The 17,578-nt window shown below is 42.0% G+C and overlaps 1 protein-coding gene across 1 annotated transcript in view; it reads right to left on the bottom strand.

The window, feature by feature from the left end:
• The window catches only part of Gmap (Golgi microtubule-associated protein), a 164,748-nt gene that overhangs the window by 23,153 nt on the left and 124,017 nt on the right, over positions 1-17,578 (bottom strand). The window contains exons 3-4 of the mRNA XM_065217071.1: positions 2,731-5,375; positions 2,301-2,464 (exon numbers count right to left, since the gene is read on the bottom strand). Of these exons, the coding sequence (XP_065073143.1) occupies positions 2,301-2,464; positions 2,731-5,375 (2,809 nt within the window). The remainder of the gene's footprint in view (positions 1-2,300; positions 2,465-2,730; positions 5,376-17,578) is intronic.

The following is a 17,578-nucleotide window of genomic DNA, read 5'->3' as shown; positions in this document are numbered from 1 at the left end:
CAAAGTGAGTGTCGTAAAAAACGTCAACAGTTTCAACCCCTGTGGCCAAGTATACATGAATGAGTCCTCAAGAAACGACTGCATCCATTTCTCTAATCACACAACGTTCCTACAATTGTTTTGCCCGGATCTAGCCTCTTGTCACTACTCCAAGGACGTTCTGGAGTGGTACTAGACGAATGGGGTCAATTTCGTGCCGAAGGATCTCAATCCCACAAACACACCGGAGTTGCGACCGGTCGAAAGATACTGGGCTATAATGAAGCACGAACTCCGTAAGCATCCTAAAGTTGTCACTACAGAGCAGGAAATATTGAAATCATGTGGGGGTTGAAAGCAGAAAAAAAATTAGATTCAACCATTGTATGAATCCTTATGGATGGAATTAAGAAGAAAGTTCGAGCATTTGGACTTGGTGAAGAAATATAGTGAAATAAAGATACGTAAATTAAGCTTATAGGGGAAATGGATGTAATGTCGGCCTAAATGTCCTCAATTTGGGCCCATACATAAATTAAGCAATCGACTAAATTTTCAATAGCGACCAAAAATATCCATTAGTACCGTCCCCAATGATGCGTTTATCTTGATAAAATTATTCAAAAGCAGATTTTTAGACATGGGCCCAATCCTAGATCCATAGGCCAACATTAGAGCCATTTCCCCTATATAGTATTATATTTCCTGACAATTTCATGAAAATCGGTTGAGATACTTATTTTTGGCGAGTACTTCTAAGTGATGCAATTTAACTGTGGACACCCTTTATTTTGACTGGATATAGGGGAGAAGGGGGCAATCCGGGACACAATATCAACTAGAATTTTTAAAGCATAGACTTTGTATTACAAAGTAGTACATGTTTGGTTAGCGCCAATTCATAAATGAGTGAAAACGAGGGAAACAAGTGGCAAGGGAAATGTGGCGATGGTAGTGGATGGTGTATTGTCGAAAAACAGAAGGAGAAGAGGAAAATACAGAAGAAGAAGAAAGAGATGAAGAAAGAAGAGAAGCAGATAGGTGGGGAGAGAAATAAGGGAGACACTGAGATTTTTTTTAAATTTTGACAACCAACTGAATAGTTTAGTTCCGTTTCCCATACAAACTTTAAATTTTCCCACAAATCCAGATCGCAACCATTTGACAATGTTCTTCAATGATCGATCAAATTTGACAATGTTCTTGGGGACCTCAATACGGGTTGAAAAAGCAGTGGTGAGCAGGGGTTGTGATCCACTATACACACTTGACCCACTCTAGTATCCATAGCGTCCATCGAGTAAATTGGAATACACTTTGAGGGGGATTCCTGGGAAATTTGGAGGAATATTGGTTGGTGTTGGTGTTGAGTACTTGGCACTGATGAAGTATGCAAGTAGTAGACGAAATACGCGTATCTGTCAAAAGATAAGCAATTATAACGGAATTTAAAGCAAATAAACCAACCCACTCAAAGCTCTTCATAAAGGGATTCCGTTAAGAGGTTCGGCAAATTTAAAGGATTATTTCAAGGGTGTTCAAAAGGGTGTAAAGCTGGGGAGAATCCCAATGGAGTTTTCTGAAGACTTGCAAGGAATTGTGAGGAGAACATCAATTAGAATTCTAGGGTAGTTCTGAGTAAAATTCCAAGATGATTCTGAGAAGATTTCTACAATGCAATGAAAATTCCAGATGAATTTTATGGAGAAATCCAAAAGAACACTGAAAAGAATTTAAAGGTAATTTTGTGAGGAATTGCTAGCAAATTCTTAAGTCAAGGGTGACTAGAATTTCAAATTAATACTATGAAGAATGCTAATGAATTGTGATGAGAGTTACAAGGTTGTTCTGAGCAAAATTTCAAATATTTCCGACGGTTATATTGAGTCGTCCGGATCATGTTGACCGCACTCGGACGGACAGAGGTGGATATAGGCTAGAATCTGATTTGAGCCCCACAACCCATCATGTCAAATCTTGTGATAATTCAAGTACAAGGTGATTGGTAGTCAAATTGAATACTCAAGACCATTAATTTCTTTTACTGGTGCAACGTCGTTCTTGATTTGACCAACTGTCCACCATTAGCTACACCTGAATATGTTGTAGATGCCGCCAGGGTGCCAAAATTTTCCATATTCTCAAGCGATTCTCCAAATTAGATTGAGACTGTTTCCGACCACCTACAACTTTTTTGAAAACCATGAAAGCTTCTCCAGATTAACCAAATATCATCTCATTTATTTATTTATTTAGAACTGCAAATTTTCCCCGATCAAACGTTCAAACTTCAAATTACTCAAAAACCAACCAATACTCACTTATCTGGAACTGCTCCAGCGCGCACTGCAGATTCGTGAGCGAGGCTTGGTTCTTGTGGTCCCGATCGTCGGCTGAGTTCACCTTGGCCACCAGCTCGTCCCGCTGCTGCTGCAGAAGGTAATACTGCGCCTGCAGTGTCTCGGCATGCTGATTCGCACGAATACTGCACGATGCAATGCGATAAAAATAAAAAAAACAAGAACCAAAAACAGATGAGTCAGCTGATTGCCCCGGTACTTACGACTTTTTTATGACACGAAACGGACGTAATTATAATTGCGGGCATGCTCAATTAGACGCGGACAACAATGCGCCCTCAATCATTTTCGCATGTGCTGTTGCTACGGTAACCTTCCGAAGAAACATGCGAACACACTACACATGCGAGAAAAGAGATTGAGGTTAGAGTTTTACAAAAAGGTAGCTCACCTTGCCGACGTCAGTGCGTTGGTTGACTTCTTCACCTCATCCTCTAGTGCTTGCAGCTTTCTCTGGGTCTCCTCGTAGCGTTGCTGAAGTTCTACCGTTTCCTGGGTGTGAGCTTCTCCGACTTCCAACAGATGCTGCCTCAGTCGATCCAAATCCTTGGCTAGGTTGTTCTTCTGCTCCAGCACTTCCTGTTTCTCCTGCTGCAGCATCTTCTGGTTGTTTTGCTCGATCAGAAGATTGTTGGTCAGAATTTCGGATTTCTCCCGCAGGAACTGGATTTGATCGGCCATCTTTTCGAAGTCTTCGAGTTTCTTGATCTGCGACTCGAATGAGGTTAGTTTTTCGCGGAGTGCAGGACACTCTTGGCATTCGGTGGGAGGAATGGGTTCGTTCTTGGCTGCTAGCTCTGATTGCAGCAGTTGGCTTAGCCGCTGAATCTCGGCATGATACTGGACATTTTCGTTGTGCTTTGTCGTTATCAACTGAACGAGGTTGTCTTTCTGTTGGGTTAGCGTTTCGATCGTGCGACTCAGTTCTGCTTGCTTAGCCGTGTTGACCTGGGAATGTTCTTCCAATTCTGCATTTAACTTGTCCAATTCTTCCAGTTTTAGGTTCAGTTGGGCTTCGATTTCATCTTTCTCCACTGCCAAAACAGTAGCTTTCTGTGACTCCGCTTCCAACCGGTCTTGCATAATTTTCAAGCCTTCCTGAACGGAGCTTTCACTGGACAGCTGCATTGTATTTAGTTCTGCTGTTTGCCTCTGCAAGTCTTCTTGCAGCTGCTTGATCACAGATTCCTTCGCTTCCAGAGATTTTCTCATCTCGGAAAGCTTACCCTCGAATGCTTTTACGTTGTCAACTGAGTTCTGCTGTAGTTGTTGCAGTTTTAACACTAGACTAGCATGATCCTCATTAATAGTCGTCAACTGAAATTTGAGACTTTCCGTCTCCGCTTTGTAGGCGTCAATCTCACTGGAATCTTCCGGTGCCGTGTCCCGAGATTTCGACTCATTAATCTCAAACAGTAGGTTACTCTTCTCGTTCTCCAGCGTCTCCATCGCTAGCTGCAGATCCTTGACGTTCTTGGTCTTCTCTTCCAGAGTCTTCTGGTAATTTTCAACCTGCATTTCCAGTTCTTCCCTCTCTTCAAGCACTTCCTCAAGCTTCTTGTTGATCTCCTTGTACTCATCGTCTAAACTTTTGTTCAACCTGCTGCAATCTTCCAGTTGCTTCTCCAGGATAACAATGCTATCCTCTGCATTCTCGTTGATCGTCTCCAGCTTCTTGCATTTCAGGTTCTCAATTTCTGCGATCATCATGTCGTTGTTCTTCATCAAGTTGGCACATTCCTTCTCGTACTCCAGCAGATCCGCTTCGAGCGTATCCTTGCTGTGTTGAATTCGGGAATTTTCCGCCTTCAGGAAGTTCAGCTTGTCCTGCCATTCTTTTTCTTTGGCGTCCATTTGTACGGAATTATCGATGATTACGCTTTTCAGTTCGTTCTGCAACTCACTAACCTCGCGCTGCAGCTGCTGGACCTGCGATTCAGTCACGCTCTGCTGCTCTTTTGCTTGCAATAGGTCCCTGTGTTCTTGGAGTTTCATCTGTAAATCTTTCTCAATTTTCTGCAGCTCAAGATTATCCTCCTGCAGTCGATCGCAGTCGGTTTTCCATCGTTCGGATTCGGACTTCATCTGGTCCAGCTTTCGACGAAGGTCTTCAATTTCCGTTTGATCTTCCTTCTGCAGTGCTACGAACGCTTCCTCTTCGGCTTTCCGTTTGAATTCGTCCAGTTCCGATTTCATGTTGGCTTTTTCTACCTCGACTTCACTGAGTTTCTGACATTTTGCTCTCGTCTCTTCAAGGTTGTTCCTAATCTGTTCGTTGTCGTCCTTCAGGGTTACCAGCTGTTCATCCAATTCTGCCTTTTCTGCGACTATGATGTTAATTCGTTGTTCAGCTTCCTCTAGTACGCGTCGAAGCCGATCTTCCGCTCCAGCTAGACTTTTCTTCAGCTCTTCAATCTCTCCTTCCAACCCCGCTACGACATCCACATTGTCAACTACAATCCTTTGCAGCTCGGACTTCAACCTAACACTCTCCTGACAGGATCCCACATAACTCTGCTCCAGCTTGCCATACTTCACCTTCAATTGTTCCAATTCTTGCGTAATAGCCGCCTCGCCGTGCATCACCCTCAGGTCCTCCTCCAACCGTGTGCATTTCTCCAGCAGTCCCTTCTTAGCACCCAACAAATTTTCCACAACCAGCTCATGCTGTCGATCGAGTTCCTCGATGTTCTCGTTCAACTCCCGGTTTTCGTTACTAACCTGCGTGAGTTTCTCGTTGAGCAGTGCATTCTCCAGCTGTTGCTTCTTCAACTGATGCCGGATGTCCCCCAACTGTCGGTGTAACCGTTCGATGATTTCCCCCTCGGAGGCGGGAGCCTCCAGCGGGATCGTGGTAAGATCCGTACCCGATCGTGGCGAATCATTTTCGTCGTCCTTCTTCGACGAAGACGATGTGGATGAAACGTTCTGCTCTGGATCCCAGAACCAGCTGTCCTCAAGTGCGGACGCCGCTGAAGGTGCTGTAGTAGCCGCTGCCACCGCCGTCGATGTACCCGGACCATGTGGATCCTGAACCTGGAAGACAATCGAGAGAGGGGAGAAATGCGTTAAAATTGTATACTATGTAGTAGCCGGTGATCGGAGTTAGCCTGCTTGGATCATTTTGATATGATTTCAATAATGTATTAGTCGACCATTCTTTTCCTGTGACTCATCGCGCACAAGAGGAAACGAAATAGGCATCTCATTCTTCACCAGACCTTATCGCTCGCGGCAAACATAGAAAAAGCATTCACACGACAAATATTTGCAATTTATGCAGATAACGGCGGGACATGAATCAGTTCGCTATAAATGTCTCAAGTATCTAACCATACATCGAGGGCTTTCGCAAAACCACGCCCTCACGGAGATGATGAAGGACAGTCGTCGCATGGAATGAAGATGTCACAACTTGCGTCCCCTTCACGGTTTCTCGTTGCGTTGTAATCTCATAACCTTCACCTGTCAAAGCCTGCCGTCCGTCGTCTTACGTCAATCGGCAATTTGTCAATTTTGCAGTGTAATTCCCCCTCGTTGGAGCAGCCATCTTTGATGACAAACAGATTCCACTGCCTGCCGCAGCCTACTGCACAAAATTGCATGTTAGCGTCCAAAGTGGGTGAGGGGACTTTCGTTCCACGGTTCGGCGAGGAAAAATCGTTTGTGTATGATTAATGACAACCTATTTAGAAATTGAATAAACGCTGCTCTGCCGGTTAGGTTGGAGTTGATAGCGCTGCGACTTAATCCTGCTCAGGGTCTATAATCATCCGAATTCGTCAAGCGTTGCAGTAACCAGTATATTGAATGGTCGGTTGCTCGCTGGATTTAATAAATCACAACTGACCTTCCACGGAAACTTTGTGTGTGTGTGTCCCGCTTTATGAATATACAAGCGACCGGCGATATGATTGTCATCATCATCATCATCATCATCGGTGTCGTCGTCGTCGTCGTCGTCGTCGTCATCGTCCAGAACGATCGTAACTGCTAAGCTTCGAGATTGTCACACATGTCACTGTTTCACATGACCGTACGGTATCGAGTCCTCATCAGAAAACATCGAACCGACCTACACAGAGCATTCTATTTGTGCGATTGCATAATGCCGTGCTAGCGAAGTAGGCGGCGGCGAAGTCAACTTGGATTATCTCCCTCCCCCTCCCACCGGATGACCCTTTGCGTTCCGAGTTCAATTGCGTTCATTCATAAATGGGCGGTTTTATGGAGCCTGAGGGAATTCAGAAGGTCTCGTCCAGAGCTCAAATAGGTGGAACGTGATGCCTAGTCCTAATTGTCACAAATCGCGCAAGTGTTAGATTACAGAAACCCCCCAGGGTTGCTGCGGTTGTCGCGCTAAACAAAACACAAACCTGCCAATGTGTACTTTGATCATTATTACCTGATGCCTTTTTTTTGTTTTCCCATGCATCATTGCATATGCTCTCTGATGTTCACCGCCCCTGACGTTTCTGTTGCGAGTTTTAATGGAGCCTGTGTAGTCACTCGCTAGACTGTGGCAGTGGATCGTGCAATAGAATTAAAACGATGATGATCGTCGTCGTTTGTATCGCAAACAAGCGCATCATGGTTTTGATTATTTACCTCCATAACCTGCACAGACTACTATTATTATTATGGTACTGGCGAGAGGAGGTATGCAAATGAATCGATTTGGTGTTTGTTCGAATCACATCTGCTTAAAGTTTAGTTTTTTTTTTTTCGTTTGCGTAAATGCTCAATAAGTGGAAGGTAACGAGGAAGTAATTTGGGCAATCTGCTTGTTTTGACTCGCGGATTGTGGAGAAGATATATCGGATAAAAATTGATCATATGATTTAGGCATAGATTGAATGACATTTCAAGAATGTCAGGTCAACTACCTTTTACTCGATTCTGCCTAACTAAATATTCTCCCAAACTCGATGAATTCTTGAGAGTTAGTTTAGATGACTAAACAGGAAGCTTTGGGAAGTCAAGTCAAGTCAGTAATGTAAATGGACCTGGGATAAAACTCACAATCATATGCTCAGTAAACAAACACGGTCACCACTAGGCCACCGAACCCCTTATATCACAGCAAACCACGCGACCAACGATCGTTGAAGCCCGGGGACACAATCAACTATGATTTTGAATCCGAATCGATGACTGCCAAACCGATGATCCATTTCAAGAGTTACCCGTCTTGTTGGTTACTGAGGTATTGACTTAAAAGTTGAAAAAATGTGAGACCAGTGTTAGGAAAATATAAAAAAAAAATCTCACCAACGCCCAAGATCACGTTTGATTGTCGAAGACCAAAATCAAATAGGAAGCAACTGCGGATGATATTACAAGCTGTGATATCGTTGCTGAAAATATCAAGCAAACAAAACTCACCAGCTACAATTCTAACCAAACCGTGATGAGTTTGAGTTTCATGATTTTGGCTTTACTCCCGAACGTGATCCGAACCAACCGTTTCTGCTTTCAGCAGTAGCTTCGTATCAGCCATCGGTGAAGAGTAAGGAGAGATAACAAACTATACTTTCTCTTTCTAAGAAAATGATAAGCAATCATTTACATGTTGTCAATAGTCTCGCAACATCAAAGGAGCTTGTAAGCTTGATATTTTGCTTCAATGAAAGCGGAAAACTATAATTTGATTGATGATTTTGCCAACACTGTGTGAGATGCACCAAAATACAAAAAAAAACTGCGCTTGTTGCTGAGAACTTATTTTCTATGGATCAAAATCAACAGCTAAAATTGCTATAATTAAAAACTAATATGAAATTAAAACCACCAAGTGTGAGATCTGGAAATTTTGCCCCAATAGAAAAAAATAAAATGCATCCTAAAAAATCAATAATTGACGCATAAAGAAAAGGCAGAAAAGAAGAAATTTTATAACTTTTTAAGGGAAACATTTTATCTTTCTTATCGATAAATTCTCTTGTTTTAAGGAGAATATTTTGAGTTTGTCGTGGCTTCAATTTTTTTATGTTGAGCATTTCAACTTAAGTATTGGCACATCTGTCTGATTTTTTTAGTTTTTGAAATTTTCTTGAAATCATATTTTAAGTCATTATTTAAGTGATTCTTACTAAATCAAATTTAAAGTCACTTCTCAGGTTGTATTCGGAACATGTCCAGGTGTCCAGGTTCTATTTTGAAACTGGCCACCGTGGTAGTCTGGACACTCGATATGTCCCATTTCGTCCAGGATCTTGGTTTTGAATTCTGATGTAATTTGTCGTGTCGCATGATGGAATTCTGGAGTGATTCTCTAGAATAGGGATTCCGAAAAATTTGAAGTGGAATTTTGGATAATTTCAAAAGGAATTTCAAAGAATCTACCAAGATGGACTACGGCAAGGGGATATATTTGAAAATATCATCAAAATATCAAGGAAATTATGTAAGTATTCTAATTAAAAAAATCTAATACAAAAAAACATGGAGCTTTTTGTGCTGAACAATGTTTGTTCTACTGATGCTAAGTCAAGAAAATTAAAATATCCAAACATTTCGATACCTTAAGACAAAAAGTCCTGCCCACTGCATTTCGGTCAGGAGGAATTCTGGTTAATCTCTGGAAGGATTCCGGTGAACTTCAGGAAGGATTCCGGTGAATCTCAAGAGGAATTCTGGTGAATCTTAGGAGGGATTCTGGTGAATCTCAGGAGGGATTCCGGTGAATCGCAGGAAGAATTCCGATGAATCTCAGGGGAGGAATTCCAGTGAATCTCAGGAGGGATTCTGGTTAATCTCTGGAAGGATTCCGGTGAATTTTAGGAAGGATTCTGATGAATCTTAGGAGTGATTCCGGTGAATCTCAGGAGGGATTCCGACGAATCTTAGGAGGGTTCCGGTGAATCTCAAGAGGAATTCAGGTGAATCTTAGGAGGGATTCCGGTGAATCTCAGGAGGGATTCCGATGAATCTCAGGAGGGATTCCGATGAATCTCAGGAGGAATTCCAGTGGATCTCAGGAGGGATTCCAGTGAATCTCAGGAGGGTCTCCGGTGAATCTCAAGAAGGATTCCGGTGAATCTCAGGAAGGATCCAAGTAAATCTCAGGAGGGATTCCAGTGAATGAATCTCAGGGGAGGAATTCCAGTGAATCTCAGAAGGGATTCAGGTTAATCTCTGGAAGGATTCCGGTGAATTTTAGGAAGGATTCTGGTGAATCTTAGGAGGGACTCCAGTGAATCTCTGGAAGGATTCCGGTGCATCTCAGGAAGGATTCCGGTGAAACTCAGGAAGAATTCCGATGAATCTCAGGGGAGGAATTCCAGTGAATCTCAGGAGGGATTCTGGTTAATCTCTGGAAGGATTCCGGTGAATTTTAGGAAGGATTCTGGTGAATCTCAGGAGGGATTCCAATGAATCTCAGGAGGAATTCCAGTGGATCTCAGGAGGGATTTCAGTGAATCTCAGGAGGAATTCCGGTGAACCTCAGGAAGGATTCCGGTGAATCTCAAGAGGAATTCCGGTGAATCTCAGGAAGGATTCAAATGAATCTCAGGAGGGATTCCAGTGTATCTGAGGTTCTCTTCCAACCGTGTGCATTTCTCCAGCAGTCCCTTCTTAGCACCCCACACATTTTTCATAACCAGCTTATGCTGTCGATCGAGTTCCTCGATGTTCTCGTTCAACTCTCGGTTTTCGTTACTAACCTGCGTGAGTTTATCGTTGAGCAGTGTATTTTCCAGCTGCTGCTTCTTCTGCTGATGCCGGATGTTCCTCAACTGTCGGTGTAACCGTTCGATGATTTCCCCCTTGGTGAATCTCAGGAGGGATTCCGGTGAATCTTAGGAGGGATTCTGGCGAATCTTAGGAGGGATTCCGGTGAATCTCAGGAGGGATTCCGGTGAATCTCAGGAGGGATTCCGGTGAATCTCAGAAAGGGTTTCCGGTGAATCGCAGGAGGGATTCCGGTGAATCTCAGGAGAGATTCAGGTGAGTCTCAGGAGGGATTCCGGTGAATATCAGAAGGGATTCCAGTGAATATCAGGAGGAATTAAGGTGAATCTCAAGAGGGATTCCAGTGAATCTCAGGCAGGATTCCGGTGAATTTCAGGAAGGATTCAAGTGAATCTCAGGAGGGATTTCAGTGAATATTAGGTTCTCCTCCAACCGTGTGCATTTCTCCAGCAGTCTCTTCTTAGCACTCAACAAATTTTCCTCAACCAGCTCATGCTGTCGATCGAGTTCCTCGATGTTCTCGTTCAACTCCCGGTTTTCGTTACTAACCTGCGTGAGTTTATCGTTGAATCTCAGGAGGGATTCCGGTAAATCTCAAGAAGGATTCCGGTGAATCTCAGGAAGGATTCAAGTGAATCTCAAAGGAAGGATTTAATTGAATCTCAGGAGGGATGCCGTGAGAGATTCCGGAGAATCTCAGGAGGGATTTCGGTGCATATAAGGCGGGATTCCTGTGTATCTCAGGAGGGATCCCGGAGAATCCCAAGAGATAGTTGCGGAGAATCCCAAAAGAGAGTTCCGGAGAATCCCAAGAAAGAGTTCCGGAGAATCCTAAGAGAGAGTTTTGGAGAATCCCAAGAGGAAGTTCCGGAGAATCCCAAGAGATAGTTACGGAGAATCCCAAGAGAATCCCAAGTGAGATTCGAGAAAATTATAAGTGAAATTACAGTGAATCCCAGGATAAATTCCAGACAATACCAAGCAAGATTCTGGAGAATCCCGAGAAAGTTTCTGAAGAAGCCCAAAAATAATTCAGCATTAATAATCCCGTTGGTTTCTGTAGCAGTTTTACTGTAATGACAGCTCGCAAGATCTGGCCAAAACATGACATGTTGCTTGTATGATTGGATGAATGGCGATATTCGCTTTTGGAGACATTCCGTCCTGTAAAATTCTGAATTGAATGTCTTTTCCGTGATGAAAACCTTTGTGACAGATGCCCTGCCAGAATCATGTATTTGCGTTCAAATTTATCTGCAAACACGCCGTAGCCAAGTAAAATGTTTGTCCCGGTAGCTGTTTCAAATCGGCCCTCACGTATGTAGGTTTATCATCGATGACGAGACAACCCTTGAATTTGGTCAACACCTGATCATACAGCTTTCTGGCACGGATTCTGGCCACATTGTTCTGCTTTTGATCCCTATTTGGTTGTCTGAAGGCACGGTATGACTTGAAGCCTTCCCGGAGACGAGTCCGTAGCACGGTACTGCGTGCGGCCAGGAACTTTTTTGGCCAAATCACGGTGCGAGATGTTTGGGCTAGATTTAATGATCTTGATGACATTATTCCGCAGTTTACGGTTGACAGTACCCACCCGACGCTTGCTTTGTGGCTTGCGATCCGTCGAAATGGTTACTCTGTACTTTTTCAGTACTCGCCACACGGAATTTCTGGGAAAACCTAACAGTTTTCCAAATGGCAGTACCTTTTTTGAGCCTAGCTCTGACTCGACACTGAAATATGTAAAATTTACGATCGTTTTTCATTGGGTGTAGCATGCACTATCATAGCTTGCAATAATTCTGTTTCCGGTGCATATCCAACCCAATCCAATTATCAGCTTGGATTCTGTTATAACATTTTAATAGCTAATTGAAAACTCATTAAAGCTACCAATAACTACTAACAAAATCAATAAACAACCAACGCACCAGAGCAGAAAGCGTAGATCAGTGGCTGTCAAAATAGTAAAAGCTCCGCCGATAGACGCGTGGACATGGAAATTTTATGACACCCCATAATTCATTCCGAGTTCTGTGTGCAATATACAGGAAATTTTACGACGACGACACTCAAGCTCGATCACAGTGTTCTCCCGAAGGCAACCTTCGGAGATGCATGAATTATGGCTTGATCCAATCTACTGTTGTTGTCGTTGTTGTTACCGATGCTATTACCACTCTAACGTGGTTATTGATCGTAAAATGTGATCGTACCAAAACTGTCATATGAATCGGACTGCATTCCAGCCTGTAACCACAGGTGTGCGTCATGGGTTACTTTGTTGATTGGGAAAAATTCTAATCAGGAAGTGCACTCCCGATGGAGCCGCTCGAAAAAAAAAGTACATTGCACCTCCATCTAATCGCTCGTGCACGCTCGGCTCGTTCGCTCCGAGCGTAACCTTGATCGTGGAAACCCTGAATTATTATATCTGTCATAAATTACCGCCGTAGTCGTCGGGTCGGGGATCCACTTTGCAGTGGCAGCCCTCCTCCAGCGTCAGTCAGTTGGTTCGAAAGTAAAATCACGGCGAGATCGCAGCATGCTCAGGGAAGTGGTGATAAACTGCTCGGCTGATGGAAAACGAAATCTCTTCTAATCCGTGATCATTACTCATTATCGTCTGCTAAAGACTGCACCGCGCAAGGCAGGCAAGGTGATTCTAATGTTTATGGTTTCAATTGAAATTAATTATATAATCAGCTGCTCCGCTGCTGCCGTCGTCATCGCCATCGTGAGGTAGGCGTAGTATGTCGGAACAGTGCTATATAACACACATATTATACGAAGTGCTGGGTATGAGTAATTACTATTCATCGCGCATAAATATGCATTCGCTAAGTAGCTTCTCACGCTGCCGTCGTTGTTAGATTCGTCTACGAACGGAACGACTCCGAGCACAGGTGGGTTCCCCTTGAAAGAGCTGTTAGCGTGTGTGTGTGTGTGTGTGTGCCATCCCAACTCAGCCAACTGCTGTCAGATTCGCTTCACCGGATTTGAAACTTGATTTGTTTCTGATCGGGTAATCGCGTGATTCCTAGCGGATTGTTCGTTGCCGTCGTCGTCTCCACAGTTGATGGCGCAAACCGATGGCATTTTCTGTGTTCCGGGGAATCGATCGCAGGTGACGTGCCGATTTCATCCCTTCAATGGTTGCTTTAACTGACTGCCTGCCTATTACAAGTGCAGAGCGTGTTAGTGGCACGGATTCGAATTGAAGTTGTCAAGGTCGCAGGTATGCGTTTGATTCCGATAGTTGTGAGAACGTTAGTCTTAAAACAGGTGGATTTTCTTTTAGGGAAAGGTTCGTTTCTTACGGATGCATTGAAGTCTTTCTAGTTACTATTTATGGTCGCTTACTATTTTGTTCAAAATTTATGCGTGGCAGGCCACGCGTTTCCATTTTCCGGTACAGTTTCATGGATTGCTGTGATGCTACTGAGTAAGTCGAAGCAGCAATAAAGCTTGTTCCATTTAGTTTTGTTTGAAATGTCTGTTGTAGCTTGGAAGTATCACTCGTAATGTTTATAGACTACACTAGCTGCCTTTTCTAACACAAAGGCGCGCTTGTTGGCCGAAAACTGTGTCTCCGAAAAAACAAAAGAGTGAACTATATTGTTAATACAGTATGTTTGCTGGAATCATAATTTTCACCTGGGTTTGGTATCCTAATTTTGTTAGACGCACTCTTAAGCGCTTGGTCAACCTGATAACTTTAAAAAATATATCTGAGAGACGTGACTTAAATTGATTGTTGAAGATCTTCAGCACAATATCTGACGCTCTCATACGTTCTCAATATCACGCGTGGTATTGGAACAAAATATCATGCTTGATATTGATTTGACAAGCTCCTTTGATGTTGCGAGACTATTCACAACATGCAAAAATAAAGCTGATAGATGACTCGACACAAAAATGATTCCGTGGCACATCGTTTTCCTAGAAAGAGAAAATATAGTTTGCTATCTCTCGTCACTCTTCACCGATGGCAGACACGAAGCTACTGCTGCCAGCAGTGACGGTAGTTTCGGGTCGCATTCGGATGTAAAGCAAAAATCATGAAACTCAAACTCACCACGATTGGTGAGTTTTGTTAGCTTGATATTCGTAGCTCAACTGAAGGTCTTTGGGATATTTTCTGGTCGAGCTAATATATTGAGAGAATATCTGAGAAACGTTACTTGAATTTATGGACAGTTGAAGATCTTCACCCAAGTAACCAACAAGCCCGCTAATTCACCTTTTTGCAATATAAAGCTGATAGACGGCTAACATAGGGAGTGCTAGGCTTTATATTAGAAGCATATTAGCCTTATATTGCAAAAAGGCGAATTAGCTGGCTTGTTTGTTACTTGGGTAGAACAAAATCTGATCAACCTGAAGTATTGAAAAAATATTCTAAAAAAAATTTAACTGAAGGTCTTTGGAATTATTCCTGGTCAATCTGATATATTTAAAAAAAAAACATCTGAGAAACGTGACTTGAATTTTTGAACAGACCAATATCTGACCATCATCAAGTCTTGAAAAATATCCAAAGACTTTTCGGAGATCTTTAACCAACTGAAGGTCTTTGGAATAATTCCTGGTCAATCTGATATATTTAAAAAATATCTGAGAAACGTGACTTGAATTTTTGAGCTGTTGAAGATCTTCCAACAGGTTTACTAAAATTCCGACAAGTTCACAGAATGTCCAACAAGTTCATAAACTTACGCCACTTATCTTCCTAAAATTTCACTGAACTTTAGACAAGTACACAAAACTACCTACAAGTTTACAGAATTTCCGACATTTTCACTGAACTTCCATCATATATTCATAGAACTTATGACAAGTTCACAGAACTCCAACAAACACAGAATCTATCTTTCATTTTCCGTTTTCTTTGTGTTCATTTCATTTCAGAATCCTCTTCACAAGTTCATAGAACTTTCGTGCAGTTCACAGGACTTGAGAAATTAATAGAATTTTCTAGGTGTTCATAGAACTTCAGAGATTTTCATAGATCTTCCGAGTAGTTCACTGAACTTCCGAGATGTGCATTGAGCTTCTGAGATGTTCATATCAGTCCATATATCTTCCAAGTAGTTCATAGAACTATCGAAATGTTCATAGACATACAAAACTTTCATAGAACTTCCGAGGTGGTCATTGAGCTTCCGAGCACTTCATAGAGCTTCCGATAATTTCATAGAACTTTCGATAATTTCATAGAACTTCCGAGCAGTTCATAGAGCTTCTGAACAGTCCATACAGGAAAGCAAAAATTTATTACATTCCATGTTAGTTGCATTTCCTATCATCCTCCGCAGCAAATACCTCAGTTGGCCATGCCATAATAAATTTCTCTTACTCCATATTTTTCGGTCTCCAATTTTCTTGCATTGGAACGCAGCTCGGTATACCTCTTCCTCAGTTCATGCGGTCTCCACTAACATCCTGCGATGATGAATTCCACATAATTGTAAGCAAAGCTTACATCCCCCGGTAGAACCTCCGAGGTGTTCATAGAACTTCCGAGGTATTCATAGAGCTTCCGAGCATTTCATAGAACTTCCAAGATATTTGTAAAACTTCCGAGCAGTTCATAGAACTTCCGATATGTTCATAGAACTTTCGAGCAGTTCATAGAACTTCCGAGATGTTCATAGAACTTTCGAGCAGTTCATAGAACTTCCGAGATGTTCATAGAAATTCCTAGATGTTCATAGAACTTGCTAGATGTTCGTAAATCTTCCGAGTAGTTCATAGAACTTCCGAGATGTTCATAGAACTTTCGAGATGATCATAGAACTTCCGAGCAGTTCATAGAACATCCTAGATGTTTGTAAAACTTCCGAGTAGTTCATAGAACTTCCGAGATGTAATATTATTATTGTCTTTATTAAGGACACATATCTCATTGGACTTCCGCGTGGTTCATAGAACTTCCGAGCAGGTAATAGAATTTCCAAGATGTTCATAGAACTTCAGAAATGTCCCTTGAACTTCCGACCAGTATATAACATCCGTGCAGTTTACAAGACTTTCGAGAAATTCATAGAACTTCCAAGATATTCGTAAAACTTCCGAGTAGTTCATAGAGCTTCCGAGATGTTCATAGAACTTTCGAGATGATCATAGAACTTCCGAGCAGTTCATAGAACTTCCTAGATGTTCATAGAACTTTCGAGATAACCATAGACTCTCCGAGATGTTTATAGAACTTCCTAGATGTTCGTAAAACTTCCGAGCAGTTCATAGAACTTTCGAGATGATCATAGAACTTCCGAGCAGTTCATAGAACTTCCAAGATATTCGTAAAACTTCCGAGTAGTTCATAAACCTTTCGAGCAGTTCATAGAACTTCCTGGTTGTTTGTAAAACTTCCGAGTAGTTCATAAAACTTCCGAGATGTTCATAGAACTTTCGAGATTATCAAAGAACTTCCGAGCAGGTCATAGAACTTCCAAGATGTTCATAGAATTTTCGAGGTATTCATAGAACTTCCGAGATGTTCATAGAACTTCCTAGATGTTCGTAAAACTTCCAAAAAGTTCATAGAACTTCCGAGATGTACATAAACCTTTCGAGATGATCATAGAACTTCCGAGCAATTCATAGAACTTCCAAGATATTCGTAAAACTTTCGAGTAGTTCATAGAACTTCCGAGATGTATTATTATTATTGTTGTTTATTAAAGACACATCTCTCATTGGACTTCTGACTGGTTCTTCCGAGCAGGTAATAGAACTTTCGAGATGTTCATAGAACTTCAGAAATGTCCCTGGAACTTCAGATCAGTTAATATAACTTCCGTGCAGTTCACAAGACTTTCGAGAAATTCACAGAACTTCCAAGATATTCGTAAAACTTCCGAGTAGTTCATAGAGCTTCCGAGATGTTCATAGAACTTTCAAGATGATCATAGAACTTCCGAGCAGTTCATAGAACTTCCTAGATGTTCATACAACTTTCGAGATGATCATAGAACTTCCGAGAAATTCATAGAACTTCCTAGATGTTTGTAAAACTTCCAAGTAGTTCATAAAACTTTCAAGATGTTCATAGAACTTCCGAGCAATTCATAGAACTTCCAAGATATTCGTAAAACTTCCGAGTAGTTCATAAACCTTTCGAGCAGTTCATAGAACTTCCTGGTTGTTTGTAAAACTTCCGAGTAGTTCATAAAACTTCCGAGATGTTCATAGAACTTTCGAGATTATCAAAGAACTTCCGAGCAGGTCATAGAACTTCCAAGATGTTCATAGAATTTTCGAGGTATTCATAGAACTTCCGAGATGTTCATAGAACTTCCTAGATGTTCGTAAAACTTCCAAAAAGTTCATAGAACTTCCGAGATGTACATAAACCTTTCGAGATGATCATAGAACTTCCGAGCAATTCATAGAACTTCCAAGATATTCGTAAAACTTTCGAGTAGTTCATAGCACTTCCGAGATGTATTATTATTATTGTTGTTTATTAAAGACACATCTTCCATTGGACTTCCGACTGGTTCTTCCGAGCAGGTAATAGAACTTTCGAGATG

The sequence above is a fragment of the Ochlerotatus camptorhynchus genome, unplaced genomic scaffold, assembly GCF_037179485.1.
Source record: "Ochlerotatus camptorhynchus isolate MF236.1 unplaced genomic scaffold, CSIRO-AGI_Acam_v1.1 ptg000070l, whole genome shotgun sequence".
Lineage (NCBI taxonomy): Eukaryota > Metazoa > Arthropoda > Insecta > Diptera > Culicidae > Ochlerotatus > Ochlerotatus camptorhynchus.
This window is presented reverse-complemented; position numbering and strand designations above follow the sequence as displayed.